Below are 26,327 nucleotides of genomic sequence, written 5' to 3'. Positions count from 1 at the left end.
GACAAGAGTTACCTTCATTGCCCCATTCTACAGAATTGCAGTAGAAAGCATTAAACAGGTTAAGGAATACTTAATACAGCATGATACTTTTCCAAGGAAAGAAAACTTTCTTCCACAAAAGCATCTGGCAAGGGGAGGAGGGAAGAAAAGAGAAGACTAAGCTGAGTGCATGTCAGCTACTGACCGGTGCCTCCAATTTGACCAGCTCTGAGGTTTACCAAAACACCTTGTTCATTATTTCCAGGAACAAGAGAATTGAAGAATGAGCAGCAGAAACCTTGAGAGACAGTTAAAAGTTATCTGCATAAGCAGATACGCACAGCCACATACAAAGGGGAAAACTGTCCTCCATATACTCATCTCCTGTCTCAGTTGCCACATCTTTTTCTCAGTTCTTGACAAATACAAGTGATGCTCTAATAAACACACAGAACTGCTGCACAGATCATTTCCAGCTTTGCCACTCTGACCACAACAGTTTTCTCTCTGCTCCCTCTATTGCCCTTATTTTTATCACATCACATACCTGCAACCTGCCCCCACTTTCAAACCCACCATGCTCTGCTTGTCCTAAATCTCACCCAAAATTCCAAGACAGCATTTCTCTCCTGTTGATCAGCATGGCTCGATCACCTTCTACTATCATTTTAAACATGCATTTTTTCACGTGTCCCTTTAGCTTCAGAACAGGCTCCCCAAAAACATCCACAAAGCCATTTAATTTTTTCCTGGGGCTTTCTTTTTCCTTGGTTCTGAAGAAAGTGCAAACTGTCGGTGAAAGGTAGGCTGAAACGGGTCACTGTCGCAAATTTCCTGTATCTATATGCAGTCTCTTTTCTACTTACACAGCTCTCTGGGACAGAGATTATGTTTCTATTTCTGCTTATAAAAAGCAAAAGTACCAGGTCTCCGATCCACAGGAGCTGTGAACCACTGGAGTAATAGAAAATATAATAACAACATGGATGGGATGTGCTTGCATCTAAATTTCATACACTGCACCAGACAGGAAATGTAAACCTATACTGGTGTTTTGGCTGTAACATCCCTGTAGTTCATGCAGCTCACACAACAGTTGAACTCCCAGTTTTAGCGTGGGTAAGAGGGAGTCCCCAGGCACACAGCCCACAACAGCAGCAGACTGGACCTTCCCCATGCAGCAGTGCCCTGTAAATGCTTCTCATCCACTCCGTGCAGACCAAATGCGTGTTGGTTGGTTTACATTATTTTTCTAAATTAAACATCTTACCAGCAAGCTAGAAGCCAACAAAAGCCACCAGTTAGTTTTCACATTAATTACAGCATTCTCTAAGTCTGGAGAAATGGTAATTACTAGAAATGGTAATTACTAATTTAATCTAGGCAGCTCTGCTGGAGCAGGAAATCCATGCAGCCTGCAACACACCTCCAAGGGAAGGCATCCTTCTCTCACTCTCTGCCTTTGTTTTTGCTCCCCATCCATGCCAAATTATCTCCTTTATTTTCAGTAACATCCATCCTCATTATTGCCGTGGTGGGCAGCACAATCATGACAAGATGCCTTCCCTGTCCTCCAGCTGCAGCCTTCTCCTGAGACTTGACAATTCCAGTGCACCAAGCCAGACACATGCCAGTTCTTCACAGTCCCACTGCCTGCAGCTGGTGTGTTTTCCAAACATACTTAGCAGCCAAACATCAAACATTAATAGCTGCTACTATGCAAAAACTGTGTTTCAAACCAGTGAGGACATGAATAAGATGCAGCTCCAGAGAAGGAACTTTTCAATGTTCCATCCCACACAGGACCAAAAATAAAGAAAGGGGTGGGGAATGATTGCTCTTTCACTCTTTTTCGTTCTCCAAGTATAGAAAGCCTGCTGAAAAGTTCTATACAAATTACAAGCAGGTCAAATTCTGCTCTCAAAGATACATATGTGACACTCACTAACATGAACCAGAGCCACACAGAAAGCTGAGGGTACAGCTGAGATCGGAGTAGTTAGGTTTTTATATTAACTGAAATAAGTAATCCTCAAATCTATATGAGTCACAACAGGCCAGTAAGCATCCAATTAAGACAATCCAGTTTACCATTCATGGAAACAAAGAATTCTGATTTAATCGGTTCATTCTATTCTTAAACCTAGATATTATTACTAGATATGCTTCCCAGATATTATTGTGCTATACAGTTTGAGATCAGATACAGTCACCAAATCCTGGAAACACCCAGGATCTAAAATATCAAACTGAAGCTGGAGTTTCACTAGAGATACAACGTCTGGAATCTTTTGGCTTTTATGGCTTTTAAAAACAAATGCAGGTAAAACCAGCTGAAGGATTTTGATGAGAGAATATAGATCTTAAGAGCTGCACACATCAGCCTTTTATATTAAACTTGTAGGTTAAGTCAATTATTCAGGTATTCAATTTGTAGATTAATATAGAGTAACTGGAAGGCATTTATCCCAGCATCTTCATTTTTTACATTCTTTGAATTAATCTTCATTTAAACGCAAGAGAGTCCAGAGTAAAATTCACCTGCTCTGTGTTCATATGAAGATGTCACACAGTTTTCATGCAGGGAGCCAAATATGATTCTAAACCAACATTTTTAATAAAGTTTTTCCTTTGTATTTCAGCTAAGAATATTTGCAGTGCTGAGAAAGCAGCACCACTTCTTTACTCTGGCAACTAAGTTCAGATTTCTGTAGTAGCAGGAACAATTCAAAAATTAAGACAGTCTTTGCTAAAACTGCTATAAATCTCTGCTATATACACTTAACCAGATTTACTTGGACTGAAATAATTCCTCTCTAAAGGGCAAGGCACACTGTAAAACATCATTTGAGCTATTTTGCTCATAAGGTACTTGAGATATTACACAGGGCCTGAAGGCTTTTGGGAGCACACTCCCTCCACTGCAATAAGCTCAGCTACCCTCTAAATTCCTGGTGAATTATGGTAAAACTGGAACACACTGGGGAAACACAGTAAAGACACTAGAGGACTATACAGGATGCTCACTGCAGCCAGGTTGCATCCAGAACTGAAGAACAGTCACATTTTCAGCTGAGCTATCCTAACCCAAATACTATTTGATGAGGTGGCAAGCTCAGGTTAACAGTATTACTGTATGGGATTTAACGGGATTTTTGCAAGGAAGACTCAAATTGCAGCTTAAGTGAAACAGTCTTAAGATATGGGTAATGTAACTCCTCCAAGAATATACTTGCTCTCAGCTTTCAGTATTAGAATTTACTTTATTTATCTGCTTTCACCAAATGACAAGGGAACTTTTAAATTTTTCTAGGACAAACCTGAGAAAGGAAAAAGAAATATATTTCAAAGGGTGCAATTATTGCAGAATCAGTACTGGAACTAACGGCACTAAAATAATTGTTTAAAATGAAGCCAGTTTCTGCCTCAAGAACTCACAGGCGGAAAAGATGGATTAAATATATCACTTTCATTGTACAGCACAATTGTATGACATCCAATCAAAGTAAACAGCACATGCATTTATTTTCAATTGTTGCCTTTCAAACAGATGAAACTATGAAAAGAATAAAAAACAGATCTTCATTTAAAAAAGACTAAAATCCTCAGGAGCTACCAATGAAGCAGGCTAGTAAAATTGCCCTTCCTGCCATTTGCACCAAGGCATTTGTCAGAACAGCTATGCAAGACTTGGTAAATACCATGTACCTGCAGCAGAGAAAGCAAAGAACAAACCGTAGCATAAAGATTTTGTAATATCTTCTGTAATAAATACCTTGATCTTTATCATGTGAGGGCTTGACTGTAAAAGACTTTTGGAAGAGACTTCTTTATAAAGAAGTTCGCTTGCTGTCTTGGCATTGGTAATATCTTTATATATACACACATAAACATGTATGTATGTACACACACATGCGCACACAAACTTACAGATTTTATACCGATGATAACTGTCAGGAATAAAAGAAAAGAAGAACAGAATAAAAAAGAATAAAAGGGCCAAAAGACCTAACCTGTGCAGAAGCTCTATGTTCCATGGCATGATGAAGAGCAGCCCTGTCATGACTAATTTCCCGGTTGACAGCTCATAAGAGGATGAAAACAGTGTTGAAGAGGTAATCTCTTGTGTCCCAGAAATTAGCATGCACAAATATTAACATGGTTGGTTACAGGATGATGATTACTTTGTTCATGACTCCCTGGAGGGCCACCCACAGAAAGGAAGTAAGGCAACTTACAGTGATGGAAGGAGAAAAAAAGGCAGAGCCTGATGACTGACACTGATGTGATGTTGGCCATCTACTCATGACCAGGAGAACTGGATTGTGAGCCAGGATTTTGCTCCAGTCCAACTGCAACAGTCACTAGATTCTTCTCTTTAGGCTTCAGACACACAGGAGAGCATGTCTGCTGTACTGCTGCCCGTAATATCCTTCACTTACCTTCCAAAAACTGTATGCTTCTTGTCCAGATATGCACAAGAGCGGAATGTGATGAAGCTGGAAGGAATAAAGACATAACAGTTAGCATATTATCTCATTGACACTCAACAACAGCCAGTAATGCTTAAAAACAGAAAGTGTATGCAAAAGCTCTCTGAGAGAAGACAAGCCCCTCTCCCTCTCTGGCTCCTCTCTGGGAGGCCCGCTGGCCAAACATCCTTTAACTCCTCTGTTTTGTGGGTTTTGTCTTGGATTTCTGGAGTTTTGCCTTCTCATTTTTACACCTTACTAACGTCCCTAAACAGTACTCCAAGCACGGTGACTTGCACAAAGTCCAAAATTAATCTGAGCATCTGCCTCCTTGGCCATGCAGACTCTGGGAAGCTCATGCAGGACAGGGAGACGTGCATCCTGCTTGAGAAGTACATTTCTTGTGCATGATTGGGAGCTTGTATCCAGCATATACAGTTATATAACACAACAGTCTCTGCCAATGTAACCTTCTGTCTTTTAGGATATTTACTTTTTGCATTTCTCTTCCATTAAATTGGCCTGTTGGTGATCCATTTCTCCTCTGGACAGAGCAAATTTGTGCTTCAGATACAAACATGGCAGAAGAGTACTTCAAAGTGTTAAAAGTAATTAAAACCTGTGAAACTTGGATTTTTAATTTGTAATTAACTGGACTTAATTTTGGGGGTTGTATTTTTTGAACTTAAACGTGGGAACTGAAATACCAAATCCAAAGCAACCTTTACTACTAAAACTTTTCTCCAAAGCTTAATGTTTCTTTAGAAGACTTGGACTACAAGCATATGAGACAGAGGTTTCCACACTGTGGTCTGCAGACCACGATGGACCATCTTGGCTGGACATGCAGTGCTGGCTCTCCTCCCTGTCTCCATCTGTTACGCTACATTAGAGACAGCTAAAAATATATAAGCATTCCAAAAGCACTTTTCCATATAAGCAACTGCCTCAGGAAATTATATGATTGCAAATACGAGGGGCTGCAATCTGCCAGACAATCTATTAAGACATAGCTTGCCCTAGGAAAGTTTTGAGATGCTGTGCAGAATGCAAACTCCTACACACGGCAAACATTACAACTCAGCTTTGTGCATGGGTACTTTCCACCACTTCATTCCCACATATCCAATACTTAAGATTACGAAGTGGTCAGTTACGTAGCATTGTAATAAAAAAAATCTGAGCAGTAGCAAATATACGGAGAAAGCTTCTCATCCATCATTGCAGTCAAAATAAAATTAAGGACAATGGAATTAACATAACTCAGGATGATCCCAGAGGAGATGTCCTGAGCATTATTTGAGCATCACTTTACACAGGGGACCCAGCTCACTCTGCACTGCATTGCCTATCACCTATGGGGAGAGCTATTTGCCCAGTTCCTAAGGTCACAACAGTTGCCAGAAGTGCCTAAACAGTGCCTAGGAAGCTTTATAAATATGGGCAGCTGGAATCTCTCAAGGACTTCACATATAAAGGAATTTCATATTTCATTTGCAAACTTTAGGGAAACATATGATCACATTTACAGCAGCAGATGATGTGACTCAATATGGTACATCACTCATGAACTGCCTCTATAATGTCTGTTTCGAAACCCTTTTTTTTTTTTTTCCAAAAAAAAAGCCTCTACTCTCCACTAATTTAGCACCTGAGTGCTGGCAATAACATTCAAATCCAAAATAAGCTCTACAGCAACTCGATCCTGCAAACTGCCCAACATGTGCTTAGTCTTAAATATGTCAGTAAGCCTATTAAAGGCCCTGAGACAAGCACTTGAGTTTAATTAAAGCTAACTACACTACTGCATAGTTTACAAGCCATAATAATACTTAGCATCATGAAGACCAACACCAAGAACCCCCTCTCTCCCTCCCCACTCCCAACACACAGTACTGTACACACACACACACACACACACAGAGTCTTTCCTGGGCTCACAATGAAAGTACAAATTTTTTCTATTGCAGTAGGTAGAGAGCAACCAAGAAATAGTTGGCTCAAAGTGACATAGAACATTTTCAAAAGACTGCAGGCAAATACCTGTATTAATGTTACACATAAAGAAGGTTATTACAACATCAGTATCTTTAAATTTCATTCATTTTTCTTCCTGCATCTTCATTCATTTTTTCTTCATGTTAGTCCTCATTTTGCTTTTGTACATTGAAAAACAAGTCATTCTGAATGCCAGATTCTGCACTCTGCCATGTCTAGGTTCTACACATTTCAACACTGTTCTCTTTTATTTAAAATCAGGTGAGTAAAAAGAAACAACATTTCCATAGAGTATATGTTTAATTTCATTAAGCCGTTTCAAAAAGTTCAATACAGGACTAAATTTAAACAGAGTGGAGAGGTGTAATGATCTTACAGGGATAACACTGGGGGGACACTGACAAAAATTAACAAAAACTTCAAATCATAAAGACAGAAAAGACAAATTAATGATGATATAATAAACCTACAGGTCTTCTTGCCATGCTTCACTTTGCTCTTAGGTAGGGTAACAGCAGCTGTAGCTACCCTGATTTCAATACGCAGCACTCAACGGAATATTTCACTTGACTGAACTTTAAAGAGTAGCTCGTAAAATGTCATTTGTTTTCTTAACAGAGTAAGACACAATGTCTAGAGGGAAACAATAAAACACAAAAAGCAAGTGACTACTTACAACTGCGATTTGTTTGTGTTGGGTCCAGAATTGGCCATGCTAAGAACACCACGTCCCGTGTGGGACAAATTGGGCTTGAATTCATCTTTGAAAGGTTTTCCCCAGTAAGATTCTCCTCCTTAAAAGAGAAAAGACGATAGAAGAAATGTTTGTTTTCATTTGTTTCCCACTACATTTTATAACAGGCACTGACGTTAAATTCAAGGTTTCTGGCACTTCTGATCACTATATGTATAACATTTTTAGCTCATCCCTGTCACCAGGCTAGTATTTGAGCATGCCCTTGAAATCAGATGTTTGTAACTGGCAACACAATTCTGTGCCCCCACACTATCAACTACAACAGACTAGACTGTTTATCAACAGCCTTATATATTGTGTGCTGAAGAACTGTCAAGGATTTCATTTTTTACTGCTGGTCCACTGCAATTTTTCTTTTTTGAGACATTAAATCTTTAAAAGTGGCTTCCCGACAAAACAGAGAGCAAAGAATTACTAGTTTAATTGCACTCTGGATATAGCATTGCTTTCGGAAATAAAGTATCAGGGAGATAAAATATGTTCATAGAATCAACTAAGAATAGGAGTTATAAGCTCAAATGCTTAATTCCTGGCTAAACAATGAATAATGATAACATACATTCCTGCAAAATAAAAGGCAAAAATTAGGTATTTGGACTAGATACCTGGATGACGTAAACACTTAAATGCAATGAAGTCGAAAGGATGATAAAACTTTGCACAAGCTGCAGACCCAGCCCTCCAAAACTGATTTCTTTTCTGCGTCTGTGGATAGAAAGAGGGTCTGGGAGACCTCTCCTCCTGGCTGTCATTTTTACATTATTTATGACAGATCTGACATTTTCATTTGCACTTTTCCTCCAGGATCATTCTTAATAAGAAAAACGAAGACTGAGATGAGTCATAGTTTTACAGTCAAATCCATAATCTTGTTTGACAAACCATGAAAAAAATATTTCACCTTAGGATAGTATTAAAAATAAACCAAACAAAACTAGCCAAACAGGCAGCAAGACTGGGCCATCTGCAGAACTGCCTCAAGAATCCTCTGGAGTAACTGTATCACTTGCAAAGCAGGAGGTCAGTAAAGGATCTGTAGTGCTCAACAGCTATTTGCACATCTAATACAGCAAAGCAATTTGATGATACAGCTGCACAGGCAAGCAGCAAATAAAATTGAGGAGTAAAACAATGTCCTACTGAAAACCTTATGCAGAAAATCAGAAGAGTGCATCAAATGAGAAAAGACTTTCAGATGATACCACGAAAACAAAGCATCACAGGTGGATGGCTGCAAGTGCAAGTGGAACTAAGAGAGAAATTTTGGAAGAAACTGACCCACATAAAAACCCAATTAATCATGTTCAAAAGACCTATTAATAGAGTTGAGTGTTGCCTGCTCTGCAGTTTGACAAGAGGCAGCAAAAGGGGACAAACCCTGTAGGGATTTTCTGTAATCAGTAGAGGAGAAGTGATTACTTCAGCAATCTTTGGCTATTGAATATTTTAAGATGAGCTAAATTTCATCAGCTTGATCCTATGATCCCATATGCCAATCTCTTCCAGTAGTGGGTGAAAGGGATATGGTACAGCTGCAGCCAGCTCTACTGTCTTGAAGATGGATCCAAAACCCAGCTATTCTAGCCAAATCCAAAGTGTTCAACCTATTAGAAAATGTTTTACCAGAAGCCAGTAATTTTCTTCGCTAATGAATCTCCCTGTGTGTTCCTATTTGCTAAGACAGGTTACTTGTGCAGTGCCTTAGTTACCTGCCTTGTTCAGAAAAACAGAGTTCTTGTAGGTTAGTAAATAAACAAGTTATGCTCAGAATACAGCAAGGCTCCACGCCAACAGGTGCTGCCCGAAACTAGAAACACACCTGCAAAGCCAGCAGACCCACTGCCCATCAACAGCACTATGCTCTGTGCACTACTTCTCTTTCCCTCTTTGCCTTTCACAATTTTCACCTTTCCGCTTCGATCTGGCCTGGTAGGGCAGCACCGGGGACGGGCTGCCTGCCTGCAGCACCACGCCGCTGCAGTGCCGTTGCTTCACGCCCTGCATTTCTGTTCTCTGCCATGGCTGGAGTAAAAAACTTCACTTGGACCTCCCTTAGAGAAATACATAATTTTGCTTAAAAGGACCTCTTGAAGGAACTCCTAATTATTTGTAAAGCAGATGCACTTGCTATGAGTCCTAACCTCGAGGACTGTTTGCTGTCTAGAAATTTTCAGATGATATGCAAACATGAACACATCCTATTGAGATAGTACACAGCAGCAAGTGGCCAAACCCTTGAGACCGTTAGATCCTTCGCATGCTTTCAGCTGATGCTGGAATTACAGCATTGTCAAGCTGCTGAAGGAGGGTGGAATCAACCCTGAAGCCTTCGCTGGTCAGAAAAATAATGCAAAAGGAAAGAGAAAAACTGTGAATGACAGAAAGACTCTCTTTCTGGCACAACAAGCAACCAGTCCCAAGAGCTTGCAGACAGGAGCAATGAGCCATTGTCTTTAGGTTTTGGAATATTTATTTTTGTATGATTTCATTTCAGATCTTACACTGCAGGTCAGAATAATCTCATATGTACGAAGGCTAACTTCAGTTCATTCCAGTTCTCTGGAAATAGTAGATAGTTACAGCATGACATCCAGTCCCTGCCTCCCTCTCTGTCTGCCATACAGCTGTTTCCAAGGCTAATTCTGTCTGCCCGGGAGCTGCAGCAAGAACAGAGAATGGCCTGTGCAACATTCGCCTGAAAGGCCAGACGTCCTATAAAGGACATAGCTGAAGTGTCTGCGGAGGCCTGGCAGCACGGACTGGCAAGGGGTGGTGGAGACGCTGCAAAGGCAGCAAGACAGCAGTACAAGAACAGTTTGGGGGGTTTTGTCATTTTTTTTTTTAAAGAAAAAAAACACTGATTTTTAATTTAAGAATACTTTTAGAAAAAAAAAGAAAAAAAACCACCCAAATGTATTCTCTTTAAATTAAAAATAGACTGAATATACTGTTTGTCAAACTCCTGCTAACCCCTGGAATCATTCCAGGCTTCAAGTAGCTGCTTGAAGCAGGACCAGACAGAGCAAGCCAGAAGATGGTGAGTTAAATGTATACATTTTTTTTAATTACTGAAAACCAGAATCACCTTCTCTCTGAAGATTAAGTACAGATCGCTTGTTAGTCTACTGCCATGACAGCACAATGCTCAGCCAGGGGGGTCTGGAACAGGGATTTTAGATCCTTACATTTTGCTCTCTATGGTAGAGCTCATTCTAAACTTGGAAAAATAACTCACAGGCTCCAAACCTACTGCTAATAATTAGGAGGCATTTGGAAGTACCTAGCAGATTTTACTGTGTTTATTCTCAACACAGTTGGGAGGTGTGGCTGTGCCATCTTTCTCATTTTCTAAAAGCAGAATGGATGCAGACAGACAGAGGAGCTGGGACTGTTGCACTGTCTAGCTCTAGCCCTCTCTTGTTACACTCCCCATATATGCCATAAAGAGAGGAGGCTCCTCCTTATATTCCACGAATTGTCCTCTGAGAGCACACAAATTACCGCTGACTATATATGGAGTCAGGATGATGCAAAAACCTCACCCTGAAGCTGATGTACCAGCCTACAAGCAAAGCTCATGGAAAACAAGAATTGACTCTGGGTGTTAGATTCACAGTGGGCAGCACTGCCTGTCACTTCACCTTCCTCTCAGCTTACTCCCTGATAAGATTATCTTCTGTCACAGTGGAGCTGTGTGCCCACTGGACTTGCAAATGCTTCTGAGATCCTATTAGAAAAAGTGCTGGAAAAAAATTCTGTGCTAAAAATCAGAGGGGTTCGCATGGCAGCAGACATGGCCCCATGCGGGTGCTGCCACTGCCTGGATTGCTGCTTGGAGTCCAAAAGGGAGCAGTAATTATAAACCTGCATATGGGGGTCTGCTGTTTCCACAAAGCTGGAAATGGACTTGGGATCGGCCACGGAAATCCACTGGTCTTCTAACAGCATTTAACCTGTACAACATCAAAGCCTTCAGGAGCCAGAAAGAGTTTTTGCACAATTCTGTAAAATAAAAATCACATGCCTACCCAGACACCCCAGATTCAAAGCTGAAGGCAGCTGGGAGCCACTTCCCCACATTTTTAATAAAAGAGAAAAATTCTCTTAAATTAAAGAGGTGTTTACCCAATTCTCACACAGAGATGAAACCAAACAGACCTCACAGCTCATAGAAAAAATTAGAGCGTATTCATCATTTCCATGGCTATCCAGAGTGGCAAGATATATTTAGCTTGTAACTGAAGCACAGTTAGTTATTCAGTCTCATATCTGCATCTTGTGCTGATAGTGAAAAGGTGAATAGAGCTAAACTGACACCTGAAGCAATGACACATTAGCAACCACACAGAAAAAAGCCACATTTTCAGATTGTCTTTTGAACTTAAACAGGTTACTCTTTGGTAGTCTTTGTTCCTTCTAAAGGCATTTTTTTCAGAAAGTAATTTTTTGGGTAAGATTACAGAAGTTGTACAACCTTCTTGCAAAGAGCTGAGAGATGCACCTAAAGCTTCAGAAATGTAGCATTCCAAAAGCCAGGTGTGGGCTGGGAATCATCATTCATGACAGTTGTGATTTTAAAGAAATCCTTCCTTTTTCTGGCGTAAAAATTGCTAAGCAGTGGTAAGGAAGTGGGAGGGCTCTGATTCACAAAAATGATGGCTTACTTTCAGTAATTTTCTTCTTGTCATTTGGAACAACGAGGTACATAATAACATCTGACACTTCTATAGAGCTTTCCAAGTGAGATTCTTGAATCATTTTGCAAATATGAAAGCCTTAGCTCAGCCAGTAAGTGCTTCTCTCCCTTCAGATAAGAGGACACGGTACTTTTAACCCCACATACCAAGGGCTAGATTTTCAGAGAAGCTGCAATCTAAAAGGAGTATATTGCTAGATAAAAAGGACTTACTCTTGTCCTTTTGCTGAGCTTGAATCACGCAAGAAAAGGGGCTCTAAAACTGGTTACATTTTAGGAACTTGCCTTGTTAGGAAATCACATTGCAGAACTGACCAAGTTTGTTCACAGTCCCTTTGCTATTGCCAGTTCAGAGGAGGGGAAAAAAAAGTGCTTTGCTCTGCTTGTTGCCATCCAAAATGTAATTCCCATCTACCAGTGGTATTTTATCTTGGACTTTTACACCTATTACATGCCACCTTTGCGCCCTCCTACATTCATAAATGGACAAAGGCACACACAAGGTGATTCATGAGACCTTCCAACAGGTTGCAAGTAAGAGTAGCTGAAAAATGCCTGTGCCACTTGAAAATTTAATGCTTTGTGTATAGTTTTCCCTTTTTCATACAAAGGGTTTAGGATATTAAACCTGTTTTTCCTACATGTAAATTTTCTTCTATTATTTGGAACACTGAAAATACAGAGCAGCTGCTCCACTTGCACTAGCATAAGTTAAACAGAATTACTCACAACGTTCAACCACTTAGTTGTTATGAACAGCAGGAAAAGATACATCACAAATCTAAAATTCATATTCAAATAATTAATCATTACAAAGAATGACCATGACTCGGCTTATTACTCTGAATACTGCCTCTATGGGTGGTTATTTTGTTAGAAAAAAAATAAACTGCTGCAGCACAACAAAATTTCTCCCAGTAGTCTTATGAAACGTTAAGTTGAAGGCTGTAGAAAATTAGTTTGGTCCTCTAAATCAGTGTCAGCCTTACAGGACTATATCTAACTGCTTTGGCAATGCAAGTCTGCCAGCTAAGCTAAGGTAAAACTCTATTCCCCACTCTTTTCCCAGTGTGGTATCTCAACTTCTAGATGCCATAATGCTAATTTCCACCCTCCTCCATCTCAAGGTTAACTGTGGAGTACCAGGAATCAGCTGTCCTTCATGTGTCTGCTGGGTCACAGTTACTTTTACGACAGCCTAACGAGAGACTCAAAAAGAACACATTGGGGTGCTGAATAACAAATGAAAAAGAAATAAGGATCAGTGCTGCTTACAGATAGGACTGTTCAGCCAGAGTGGCCATGGAAGTGGACAGTCAGTGACAACCAGATTGGCATTTTACATCTGTGAAATGTTTCCAAAACACAAGCACATTTATCTAGGCGAGCCGAGAGCACAGTTTCAGTCTATGTACGTATGACATGTAACCTTATGTCATGTTGTACTGAATGTGCCCAAATACACCCAGAAGCCAAACAGTCCTGGGCTTAGTTAGCAATGGAGTGGGTGATCATCGAAGCATTTGGGTGATGCAACCATAAACCTGACACCTGTTGCTGAACATAGGATGAATTCAGATGACAGAAACCAAATGTCGGGAAGATTTTTGAACAAGTCTGTTCTAGTTCCTGAGCTGATCAACAGGAATAACTAAATAAATATAGCAAAACAAAAATATATACAGGCTTAATGCACCTTCCATGTATCAGTTTGGAAAAGGTGGTAGTTTCTTTTTTTAAACAAACAAAAAAGCAAGCAAAAAACTATCCCAAACCTCTTAGCCAGAAAATTTCAGTTAAAGCAGAAGGTTCTATTTGGAAGAGGAAACAAAGGATGTTCTTTTTTTCTGAAGTCTTCCTACAAAAGGCTCTAACAGAAACAATTGTGGCAGTTTAAGATATTGATGTTTAAAAGGTAGCTTCCAAGTAGTCTTCCCTATTGCTAATTGGAATATCTGGGAAGAAAGCCCTGTTCTACTCTCATATGCTTCTCTGATATTGCAGAAGGCAAGTTATTTACTCCCCCAGTAAACCTCTAAAGACCATTAAATCTTACAGACTTTTTAGCTTTCAAAGATGCATATTCTTTTTTTTCTAAGAAGCAGTGAGTCAAAGAAATGCTGAAATTCCTTCCAACTGCCAGAAGAAATAAAAAAGGGAATTTATACTGCAAATAACATACAAAACCAAGGTGAAAAAGGTACAAAGTACTGAATCCCAATGCTTTACTCGAAAGCTTTCCTAACACGAATGCTTGTGATCACATTAATAAGGTGCAAACCAATGGACCAAAATTTTTACACCACAGGAGCCTAGGAGAGCATCACTACAGTTGCCATGTTCTTACACTGCTATCAAGCTGCACCTTCCTCTGGCCACGGTGCTGCAGAGAGAACGTAAAGCCAGGCAGACACCTTAGGTCTGGCCACCTTCTTGCAGCATGTGGCTTGAGATACGCAAGTGAAATTTCTGCCTCACATTCAAGTGCCCAGGATCTATCAGGTAGTCAGGAACAAATCCTGACTACTAGCCCTCTGTGAACAGTCTAAGCGGCTTCATTTCAGTAAGTATTAAACACACAGACATGACAGTTCAAGAGGAATCTGGTAGCCCACCAGGCTGTCAATTTACAACATTTTCTTGTGATATTATCATATTCAATAAGTGATTAAATAAGGATATCTAAAATGCAGCTGGCTTCACAAGAATAAAAAACATTCAGTTGTAAAGAAGATAGTTGTATCGTTTGGACTCTACAATAACTGCAAATAGTCTCTCAAAATCTGCAACACTCATATCTATTTGAGTGTACACTGTCCCTTTTATTAGAACTTTAATAGTCTTGACAGATGTTTGCAAGACATTTCGCCTGCAATATATTCATATTTAATTAAGAATGACAAGGAGGAAAACAACACGGAAAAGACTAGAGGTCATTAGACTCCTTTTGTTAAATAAAAGAATATACATCGGAGTGTTTTTCTCCTATGGACTTATTTGCATTTTACTTCCTACTTGCTTTGCCAGTAGAGCTGAGTCTTGACCTTCAATGCAGCTGCACTGCCGGTCTGCTGCCAGCTATTAATTGTGCTGTCTTACAATACTTCTACCATTTGCACAAATAGAGACAAGAATGACACCAGGAAGTTAATTTTCATTCCACTGCAGGATCTGAACTCCACCCTACAAGGGTGAAAGGTGTCTGAGTCAACCCATTAAATTTCTCCTGTCTCCTGACACCTCTTTAATTTCTCATTTTAAAAGATGTTCCTAATTATGTCTTTTGGGATTTGAACTGAAACTTTCCTTATAACAAAATCAATTCACATTTCTTTTGACAGTCCAAGCATATATGGTGACAAATCTTGTTAATGGGCTTTTGCCATCAAAACACAGAACCTTTAACTAGTCTCAAATCTTAGAGTATGCAACTGTTGATTATCGCAGGCAGTAGAAGAAAAGCTGTTGGTCAACTCACACTAACATCATTTACAAAGTCAATAGAGCTAAAGTATTTAACAACTACAAAGACATCTTTTTTGGATGACCTGTGAGCACACACAGAAGGTTATAGTGCTTGCACATACAGGCGACACATGTATGAACTAGAATAAAAATGCACAGAACCCCACAGGACCAGGTGAGGAGCTGTGGAGGCTGGTGACATCTACAAGTGGGTAGATAAAGGGTGCAGGTGGAAAATGAGCAAATTTACAGCAGCGTCTAGAGATATCACATGACATATCTACTGTGGTGGGCAATGCCCTGAGGAGCCTTTAGCTGCTATGTCTCCTCACCATTTCTGATATGAGCGTTAATGCAGATCTCCAACTAACCAGCTAAGGGAGAAAGAACAGGCAGAAGAATTTAGTCACAGTGACCCCTAAAAGTTAGAAAAAGAGCAGCTTGGGCTTTACAAGGCAGCTAGCTGGGAGAACAGATGGTATCTGGCTATTCACCAATTCCAAGGCAGGTCTCAAGTATTTCATTAATGCTGAATTTGAAAGCAACTTTGCATGAATGTGTTTCTTCCTTTGTTCTTTGCCCTGGAAGGCCAGCTGTAAAATCATTACAATTTTCATTTATTTATTTTCTGGAAGAAAAAGGAAGCAAAGACCCAACAAGAATTCTGCATGGAAGAGTGCCCAAGTTTTAGACTGAGAATATATTGGATGAAATTTTGAGCATAGTTAAAATGGTCATAAAATACAGCGATAAAACCTCTGCTTTAAAGTAGAAATACTCACAGTGTACTACATATCATCATTTAGAGAATTTTAATCTACAGGGTGTCTGGAAATAAATGTAACAACAGCGCATGAAGTGAAAACAGTTTACTTGATTCAAACTCAACCTTACCTGTTCCTGTTCCAGTTGGATCACCTCCTTGGATCTGCAGAATTAAAATTAAATCAATAGGTTACATATATATCTGTGTGAAAGACATTAAATACAAGCCATAAAAAACAATTCTGCTCCATTTTCTTCCTTCTGTATCATGTCATGTTGACAAGTTAGCAACAAAGAAACCATTACTACTTATTTGGAGCTTCTTTTATCAGCTGGTTGTCATCTCCTACATTACTTATCCAAGAGCAGAATGACAGTTTTATAAAAATAATAGGTCTCTTGTGGGTAAATAGGGAAAATAAACAGTCTCAAATGGGTTAACCAGATCATCCTTTCTGTTACGTGCTGAGTCACAACCTGCTTTTTAACTGATGATGCATTGCTTTTGGAACTGAAAAGGCATTTTGCTACCAATCCTCTACATGATGAGAAGGCAAGAAATGAGGTAATACAGAATATTTTCTGTATCTGAACCTGTATTTGCCAGTATCCCGCTCACTATCTGCAGTAGGGAAAACCCTCATGTGAAACCAATCTTTCAGCAACAAAATTAATCACTGTATATACGTGCAGGATCTACAGAAATAATATTCTATGTATTATAATGCCAGTAGAGGGAGTGTGACATGACTAGTTTCACAGTAATAGCACACAAGCGCAATTTTAATTGTGAGTTTAACTATGAACTGAGATAAACAGTGCTGTCAAAAGAAAAAAAGCTTTTTTTAGGATGACAGCATGGAATGTGACATTCAATGATGTCCCCTGAAAGATGTGCTCTGCCTTCAGGATCAGGTTGTTAATTTGTCTGAAAGGAAGTTACAGGACAGCTACAATATCCTAAGCTGCCTGGACTGTACCTATGTAAATAAAGATCTTTGACTACCAAAGTCAACTTTCTGGTTCACCAGGTGATCTAACTCCTTCACAAAGACAGTCTGGGCACCTAGTCCTGGAGCACACTCAGGAAACGATGATCTGACAGTATCCAAGTACCACAACCTGAAACAGAAATTCAGCTGCTTTCTAAAGTTTCATCTGAATGGGATTTCAACAGGCCACAGTATTACTTATCCAAATTAGCATTTCCCTCTCTCTCCTTCTGTTCATTAACCACCCACCCACAGCTTGGGGAAGATAACAAGAGGCTTGCCAAGGCAATGACTCTCAAAGGCTTTGTCTGGAACGTCAGCAAAAGCACTACTACTGCAGTGATGCTCCAAGTGACAGTATTAGTCAGAGACAGTTGTTAGTAAGACTAGTAAGTACAAATTTAATAAGTTAGGACAATCCTAGTTCTGATGGTATATTTAATATACATCTATTGTAAGTTGTCATGCATGGAAGAAACTAAAACTGAATTAAGCTAAATAAATATTTTGAGGACATCACATATCGTGCATTACACAGGATTTGTTCAATACTTACCACAAAATTACGAATTGATCTGTGAAAGATTGTTCCATCATAATAGTTCTTCTTGCACAATTTGATAAAGTTTTCACATGTTCGAGGTGTCTGAAAGACAAACTTAAGTTTTAATTAAGTAATACCTTTAGACAATGAAATTGGTCATTACATTGTTTACAAGAATCACTTTTCATTCATGCCATACAAAGAAACAATCATGCAGGACTTGAAGAGGAGTAAGTCTATGTCTACAGAAAAAAAAAGTAATATATGCTCTTTTAAAGTATACTGGAGAGACACACACACTGTGTTAAATAAATTAAACCCAGACCTTCCAATTAGCACAAAGAAGTGTTGAACACTAGCTCAGGTAACGTGAGCTCCCAGTGGACATAATGATGGTGAAAGCAGGTAATGTCAGAGACTTTCAAGTAACTTAGTTCAGCACTGTATCATACTCCTGTTCTAAAGGGGGACTTCCAGCACTGAAAAAAGTTAATTTCCCAGAGTAAGAAAGAATCTGACTTTTCTGCTCCACTGTTTCAAAGTGAGCGCACTGAAGCTAACTGGGAGAGAAGCACTTGGTCCTCTTCACCATTTGGAACTAAAAATGGGACTGAACCCACAACTCACTGGACCATAGGAAAAATAAAACAGACAACTTTTTTTTTTTTTAGATTTTTGAAAACAAGATGCTAAATATATTGCCAACTTCTCATTTGCTTTTACAGTGCAAATTAAAGCTATTTATTTGAATTTATGAGCCACGGCATACAAACAGTACCTTCTGAAAAACTTTACTGTCTACCTAATTATCCTTCCACTGTAATTGTATGGATTCTTTCCTCTGCAATACTAAAATACTTTCAGATGTACAAATACTAGTACAGAAACAGCCTGTTTTCTATACTTGGACATGTTTTCCAGCCCTGCTGTGGATTATGTGCATAAATATATTCCAGTTTTACAAAAGAATACATCTAAATAATTTTCAGTTGTTACAGGCCTTGAAAATATCATTATTGTTGTATGTGCTTGCAAGTAAAGCCCCAGCATGAATTGCAATGTCTGTAAATGAACACACACAAGACTTGAAGCCTCTTTCTGAAAGACACTGATTCACTTGGCATTGGTATTACATCATTCTTGGTCTGAGAGCTGCAGAGAGACAGGGTGAGACTGAGCCACGCAACCTGAAGTGACTTAAAAGCAAAAAAATAAGGCAAGCCCAATTACAATCATTTAAGGATGAAATAATCTATCTTTTTAAAAGCAGATCCATAAAAGTATTCATCTGGAACCATACAGAACTTCAATTTTCTGTATTTTCTCATCTGAAACACAATCACTCTCACCCCTCTTTATTGACACTGAGATGTCTCTTAATTATCCAAACAAACTCTACCTGCCGTTATAAATTCTTCACAATGATTCCTTCTTAATTACTCTACACAGATATAGATGACAGTTATCAGCTTGGCCATAACTGGAAAAATGAACAAATTCTAATGCAATCTTACATCAGCTATTATCTCAGATTTCCTATATAATTCATTACTGGGTTAAAATGATAATGGTACCATAATGAGTTTATGGTAGAATGCCACTAGGACATGTATTTCAGTAGCATCCAGAGGGCAACTCCTAAGTAAACATATTCCATAAAAATTGTTTCAAGCAATAGGAGGTTTTCCTACAGTTTCAGTGTTTATAGCACATTTGAAATTTTTTCTTTGAATTGGACATATATGCTTGAATATAATCTTTGTACATAACCTTTCAAGTAAAATTCAACCCCTGAAGAATCATTTGTGCAGTCTATGCTTCATTTATAAGACAATATCATAACAACCTTGATCCTAATGTAGTGCTATTAGGTATAACTCATGAAAAATGTCACTAAGGATAAAAATAAGTTTAAAAAATTTCTTTATGAATCAGAAATGGAATCAGCAGCTTTTAGCCTAAGGCATTTTATCTCATGAGAACCAAGCACTCTTTGGAGAGACATAGTTAATAAGTTCTCTGGGGGGAATACAGCAACCTGTAATTAATTTTTTAAGAAAAATGAAATCAGGCAAAAGACTGAGTCCCCTAGGAATACATACCAAACCGTTTTAAATTTGCACAAAGTTGATAACCCAATACACATTTCCTATTTATTTTCAAAACATGATTTATAAAATATACATCAGAAAAACTGGCTCTAGTAATGTATTTTTTATGCAGGACCTATGCTGACCCTTCTCTCTGAATGGATTTCTAGTTATTATACCTTTTCCCAGAAACAAGCTTTTCAAATGCAACTGCAGAAATATTTAGTATACATGCAATAATCATTTCACTGCAAGGTTTTCTTTAAATAATTGCCACCAAATTGGTTCCCATGGTCACCTCATGCATCATACAGATACATCTGGCAGGTAAACTGTTCCTTAGCAACGTTACCATTACCTTCTATGGTGCTTTTTAGTAGACACAAATAAAAAGGTTTGCATTCAATCAGTAATAAATCCCAGTTTCAGTTGGTCTACAATATCTGGCTCAGATTATCTGATTTATTCAAATCAGTTAATGTTCTTGCCGAATCTCACACTGACAAGTACATTTCAGGGACTTTTTTAAGCAGCGTCCTGTCCAAAGCAGGAGAAGGCTTGAGGTTTATGGGGAAGGTGTAGATCCTCAGTAATGAAGTTGCGTTCTGCATTGACCATATAAACAAGGCCAGTCTTTGAAGTCTTTGTTCCAACTACAAAGACTGATGAGAAATATATATAAACAAACCTGACATTGTTATTTGAGTGTAAGATCATGTAGAAGATGTCAGACTCGCAGTCTTGGAATGCAAAACTACCTACTTCTTCAGAAACTTCCTCCACACCACTTGCCTCACACCATTTCTGAAGGAGGAAGAGATGGTCAAGGCACCTGGAAATGCAGAAGTGCAGGAGGCAATGCTGGTTTCTTGTTGCCTCATTATTGACAATGGGCTCCAGGTTCTCCTTTTACTTCTGGCTGTTCTTGTCCCAAATTGACCTCAACAGCAGCAGCTAACTTTCCCCTCTTTATTCCTTTTACATTAAGCAGGAAATGATTTAAATTATTTTAATCTGCTGACTATGACTTAGGCTTATATGTAAGAAAGACAAGGGACAAATGCTACCTTAATTTGTTAACCTGTTGATCTGAAAGCCACTGACAGAAAAAAGGTTATGTTTTAAATCTACTGCAGTATTTTCTCAGAAGGATGCAGTGACAGTCCTAAGAAGTCAAATATAAATTGTGGAAGACTTTTCTCTCCAAAAAGTGTGGTAGGACAGCCCTGAGAAATCCTCCTTTACTTCAGTCAAGTTGAGATCATGTAAGTGAACGCAGTGTCTCTGTATGATGTCCATCAACTTAAAGACACTTCTCTCTCCAAATGACAGTAAGAAAAAAACCCTTATTGATACCAAAAATTAGTCTCCTGCTCCAACTGTGCTCCTTATTTATTTTGTAGATGCCAGATAACTGTCTTTCAGCTGTTGAAAATTCACACCAAAGACAAGTGGTAAAATTTTAATAAACGGTTTGAGACAGAAATCCAGAAGAATACTTATGCCAGAAGATGACACAAATGCTTTTCTTGGCTAACAGACATGTATATTAAATGGGGCAACAGCTCAATGGTTTTCTAATTATGTTTAAGTCTCCATGTAGCTAACACACTTAGTAGGTAACTCTACATGGAAATACCAGCACTCTACCAGTTACTAGGCCCAGACAAATTTCAGAATTAAAGACAGATTGCTACTAAGAATGACCATGCAAGCACAACAGTGACAAGAGACTGATTGTGAAATCATGGATACTGGGGAAACACTGACAAAAAGAATATACAATTTAGAAACCCAAAGAAAAACAGAAAAAACCCCTGACTATAAAGTTCTAGGAGAAGTGCAGATTTAATTTGGTTCCACTTTTAAGTATTAACCGAGCTAATTTTAGTTTCCTTTTTGCCAGCAAGGGTGGCTCCAATCCAGGCAAAATTCATCTCTCTTGCTGCACCCTGAGACCTGAGGGGTAAGACTAACCAAGCCAGGTCACAATCTGATTTCTCAGTCTGCAGCTGTCCTTTCTCATCACTTAAAATGGGTCATTACATTTGTAAAATTTACCTTAACTCAGAATTTGTATTGGGCAGCTGAAGAGCCAACCAGAAGTAGATTCAAAACCTGCAGTGCTCCTGTTGCCAAGGTACAGGAGATGGGAAAGAGAAGAGCTTCTGAGTCGTTGCCATGACTGCAAGGAAGAAGGCTTTACTATGTGAAGAGCTAATAATTTCAAAATGCTTCATCCCTTGAGGATCTGCATGAACCTTGAAGAGAAATTTCACACTAAGGATTCAGAAGCTGTCATTCGCACATCTGTGTAATTTCCCTGTGCTAATTCCACTTCCCTTTTATTTCTTTTTGTCTCTCTAAATTGGATGAACTGTAGCACTTTCACTAAACTACAGAGCCTTGATATATGCTCATTAACCCTATGTTTCAAAGCAGAAATAATCTGAAATAATGAAAAGCTCATTCCTCACAAATTAAAATTGCATTCTACAGCCTTCATCTTATCACACAAATGCCAGAATCCCACTACTAAGAGGCATGAACTAGTGATGGAAATTTCTAAAGCTTCAGACGAAGCCTGCAATTTTTTGAACATAGATCTCCTTTAAAATGCAAGGTGGATTTTGTTTTGCATTAGTCCATTTACACACTTTTTTTTTTTTTTCCACATAGAGCATTTTCACTCTTGTAATTGTTGATTCTAGCAACTCTTCTAATTCATGAGCTCATAAAAAGCTGATTTGGTAAGGTTTAAACTCAGTTCTCCCTATCCCTTTCAATCTCCAATCCTCACAGCCTACCCATCCCACAGGAAAGAACTCGCCCTAATAAAAGCTTGGCTTTATTTAGGACTTAGTCAGAGGCAACTGTAATGAAGCAGTTTCAGGAATCACCATCTATCAGGTGCAAGTGTCTGTTTCCTCCCACTAAATCATGGAAACAAACTGGACATACAAATGTTGTCAGTGCATTTCAATGCATAATACTGTACTGGAAGGCAATTTAAGCTACCCTACTTTGCACCAATAGACTAGGAGCACGCTCCATTTGTTTCAGAGCAAGAGGGACAAGAAAATCCAAAACTCCACAAAGCCCATTGCAAAAGCATGGGAAGAATTTCAGTGTGGGAAGCCCATGACATTTCCTGCAGGAGAACATTTACTATAGACCTAAACATCACCCCGTGCCAGCTCCACTTTCCTGCTAACAGTTCCCCTACGCGTGAGAGGGGTGAGCCGGTGACAGGTTATGGCAGCAAACAACAGCTGCCTATGGTGGTTCAGTTCAAAAAAGACACAGTTCATATAAGGGACACCATTCTCAATCTGGTCATACAGTGAGCAAATGTGTTTGGGTCAATTTGTGATCTATGATAAGAAGAGGACAGTTCCAGTGAGAGAGCACTGGGAGAGATGAAAGCATTAGGGCATTGTGGGGTAAAACAATTTGCCAGACTCATATTAAAAAAGAATCAGAACAAGCAAACTATGCCTCAGGTAATAGATTGCTGACTTGATAGCAAATATTTGCCTATTTTGCTACCTCAAAGCCTCAAAGTTTGCTTAGAACAAAGAGCAGAATTACTGCATTCTCATTACACAGAAACCCACTATAATTTAATTAGCTATTTAGCAAAGATTCCAGCAGATAGCTAAATTTCACTTTTCAAAGGCATTTCTTCCACAGTACTGACATTAATGATGCTACCGAAAACTTTCAAAGTCTGAGCAAGATGCTCAGCTTAGACAAGATGCCAATAAAAACATTACATACTCCAGTTTTATTTTTCACTTTTTTGCAAATACAGGGACAATCAATTGGTTTAGCTGAGCTCAACTCAAGTTAAACAAGGCATCTAATTCACTCATCTGATTTGTCAATGTTAACTACTAGCTCTCCAGAGGCACAGTCATCATCCCTAGCCAACGGTCATTACTTTTCCTCTAACTTTTATTTATTGCAGTGGTAGAAAAGAAAACAATCCTCTCTCCTTGCCTAAATTTGTCAGTCACATGGTGGTTGAAGAGCTTGTCAGACAGTGCGATGCAGGGCTGGGTGCTGATAAGGATGGGGCTGGCAAGCATGACATAGCACTGATAGGTACAGTCTAAATGAGGATGCAATTTTAATTGCTTGAGCAACCTCCAGCAGCTGTAAAACTTAGGAGTATCGCAGGTTCCGTGGCAGCTCCTTGGCATTTCATCAGTCTGCAACTGACTGCACATAAATTCCACCTTTTCAGAAGACGCAACCTGTAACCACTTCCACACTAGACAGTGAAGCTCTGGTAGCTGTCAGCCTCCCAAGGTCACCCTGCTCTCATCAGAGGAGCGAAGGTACAAACAAGAAACATGTCAGAGAAAGATGAAGAGCAGCAGCTGTGTAACTCCAAACCACCCGCCTCATCCTCGGGTTCCGGATCACTAAGTGGCAGACACAGCTGGTATGGGATGCCTGCACCGTCAAATGTCAAAAAACAAGCAACAGAATCCAATAACAATCGATTCCCTCCCCACATACAGCTTGTCAGGGGGGCTGGGGAGGTAGAAAGGTCCAAATGTGCAAAATGCTTTCCCACCGATTACCCAACACCAAGGGCTGCCAGGAAACTAAGCAGAGACAGCCAAGGGCAGCAAGCCCCATGGCGCAGGCAAAGGTTCACAGGGAGGTGGCTGAGCACCTTCCTCAACTCCATGTTGAACGTCCCATTCAGGCATGTGCAGGGAGGGACATCGGGGACTCCCACTGCCCCTTCACTGCTGCAAAACAGCACTGAGGACAAGCGCACAATAGCAGCAGCCAGATAAGGCATCTCCTACTAATATCTCACATGAAAATGTTTCTCCTTTCTCAAGCATGGCTGTTATGCCCCCAAAGTTAAAAATATTTAAAATATTAGCTTCTAGTCACTTAAGAACAACCTATAAGCAACCTGTTAATCAATATGGCTGTGCAGAGCCATTCTACTCACAGTCACACAGAAGAGCAATAGAACTGTCTGCCATTGTAGCACTTTGAGGAAAAATAACAACATCCTCTCTAACAAACATTTTTATCCAGCTGTGCTCCTACTGGAAAAGAACAGTTTTGTTTGTTTTTAGTTTCTGTTGACAAGAACTTTCAAAGTTGGAAGTTGCAGCTCTTCCTACAATGACCTATTTTGATGAAAAAAAAAAGAAATAAGTAATTTACAACCATGCCAAGACCACTGAACTTCATCCCTATAAACATATTACTGAATGAACAGACACTGGTAAAACATCAGCCAGTTATTTGCCAGACAGTGCCACGATGATGCTGACAGAAAGTGAGTAGAATGGATGTTTAAATCAGAAAGAAAATAAGATATCTGAGAAGACGGGAACCTCGTCGTGCCAGGAGGTCAAAGGTTTTTTTCAGCAACTCGCTTGTTTCCCACTGGAAATGGATAAGAAGTTCACAGGCTTCTGATCTTCAGAGCAGTCCCTCACACAAAAGGAGAGATGATTTCAAAGAACAGGGGCTGGATTACACATTTATAGATCACAGGCATATTTAACAGGTCAGAGGGCCTCAAAAGATTAAAACATCAGTGTTTGTAGAATAATGGCTTCTTCAGATAGTTATGCCAAGACATCATCATTAAGCAGAGTTTGCCAGGTCCTAAAACCTCAAAAAGCATTTGTGGAGTGCTGGATGGAGCTTTGAAATCCATCTCGCGTTCTTCTTTGTTATGCCAACTTGCCCTTAAACCTTAAAGTATTAAGCCTGAGAGAGACAGGCGAATTTACAAAACCTGTTGTGGCAGTTACGGATTAGTATTCAATTACTGCTATTGGCTTGTGTTTAACCACCAGATCATTATCCCAGAGTGACCACTTGTATGAGGAGAACTCAAAAAGGAGAGAAGGGAGATAGTACACCAAACCTCTTGTTCATCATTTTGACAGGGTCTTCTGGAGTGTTAAATTTTTTTACATGTATATATTTCCATGACAATGAACAGAAAAAAGTACAAGCCCTGAACAAGAAAGCCTCAAAGCAACCTAGAGGGAAAGGCAGGAATTTTTATCCCCTTTCACAGGTGCAGAGACTAGGAGTCTGCTACTCTGTCTATTCTTATGCAGGGCTGCTGATTCCGACAGGCAGCCCAGGTTATTTGTGTAGCTCCACTCCAGCAATCAGGCATCTGTGATACATGTTACTGCCCGGGGATTCAAAATTATGCCCATATTTATTGCTCACTGTGAAATAAAAAATGGGATGCCACTGACTTAAAAAAATCCGTAACCAAATGACATAGCCACATCATGCAGCAAGTCTGTGGCAAAGGCACAGAATTCAGGGTTTACCAGCTCCTAGTTCTCCACTCTAGCTATTACAACACACTACTTTTCTACTCCCTCATCCAAGTCAATTTGACTTTGCACAGGGTAAAGCCTCCACCCTGCCTTAGGAGGCTGCTCCACCACCTACAAGATATAACTGCATCACTATAGTGACTAATATAGCAGAATACACATGGATGATATAGACTTTTGTTCCCAGCAGCATCTTGATTCAAACAGCTAAAAGGACCACAG

The 26,327-nt window shown here is 39.4% G+C and overlaps 1 protein-coding gene across 1 annotated transcript in view; it reads right to left on the bottom strand.

The window, feature by feature from the left end:
• The window catches only part of PPIL2 (peptidylprolyl isomerase like 2), a 74,934-nt gene that overhangs the window by 9,808 nt on the left and 38,799 nt on the right, over nucleotides 1-26,327 (bottom strand). The window contains exons 13-16 of the mRNA XM_069795052.1: nucleotides 17,681-17,770; nucleotides 16,262-16,295; nucleotides 7,126-7,243; nucleotides 4,422-4,478 (exon numbers count right to left, since the gene is read on the bottom strand). Coding sequence (XP_069651153.1) covers nucleotides 4,422-4,478; nucleotides 7,126-7,243; nucleotides 16,262-16,295; nucleotides 17,681-17,770 — 299 coding nt within the window. The remainder of the gene's footprint in view (nucleotides 1-4,421; nucleotides 4,479-7,125; nucleotides 7,244-16,261; nucleotides 16,296-17,680; nucleotides 17,771-26,327) is intronic.

Source organism: Haliaeetus albicilla, chromosome 10 (assembly GCF_947461875.1).
Source record: "Haliaeetus albicilla chromosome 10, bHalAlb1.1, whole genome shotgun sequence".
Classification (NCBI taxonomy): domain Eukaryota; kingdom Metazoa; phylum Chordata; class Aves; order Accipitriformes; family Accipitridae; genus Haliaeetus; species Haliaeetus albicilla.
Note: the sequence above shows the minus strand (reverse complement) of the source record. Positions and strands in the feature narration are given on the sequence as shown.